Genomic DNA, 452 nt, shown 5'->3' on the forward strand with positions numbered 1-452 from the left:
TTTTTTTTAGGTGTTTTAGTCTGTGACCTTTGATATGTATGATTTCTTTTATCTGTGTTTTTCTGTTTATATGTACTAAGATTTCATAGCAATCAATTAACTACAACTTACCATGTATTCAGGAAGGAGAAAACAATGACAAATTCAACAGCCATCCTCGCGACCGCAGTGCCCTGCCAGCTTACCTCGTAACACACAACCATTGGTTCTATTCCCTCGATTTAGCAGCTGCTTTACTCCTCATGTCTCTGGCAGTCATAGAGCAGCCAGCAGTGTTTGAGGTAGGTACAATATGACATTTCCTTTTATCATCATCATCACCCTCCATCCCCTTTTCCCCCTTCCTTTCTTTCTCCTCTCCCCTCTCCCATATTTCTCCTCTCTTTCTTTTAACTCCTTCTTTTCCCCATTACTTCTCCCCTTCCTGTTCCTCTTCTCCCTCATTTTTATTA

At 40.7% G+C, this 452-nt stretch overlaps 1 protein-coding gene across 1 annotated transcript in view; it reads left to right on the top strand.

Moving 5' to 3' along the window:
- Nucleotides 1-452, top strand: part of LOC119594890 (two pore calcium channel protein 1-like) — a gene marked incomplete at its 5' end in the record, with an annotated part of 12,564 nt that overhangs the window by 2,590 nt on the left and 9,522 nt on the right. Inside the window, one exon of the mRNA XM_037943964.1 lies at nucleotides 123-281. Within this exon, the coding sequence (XP_037799892.1) occupies nucleotides 123-281 (159 nt within the window). The remainder of the gene's footprint in view (nucleotides 1-122; nucleotides 282-452) is intronic.

This window comes from Penaeus monodon, chromosome 34 (genome assembly GCF_015228065.2).
Source record: "Penaeus monodon isolate SGIC_2016 chromosome 34, NSTDA_Pmon_1, whole genome shotgun sequence".
In the NCBI taxonomy this organism is placed as follows: Eukaryota; Metazoa; Arthropoda; class Malacostraca; order Decapoda; family Penaeidae; genus Penaeus; species Penaeus monodon.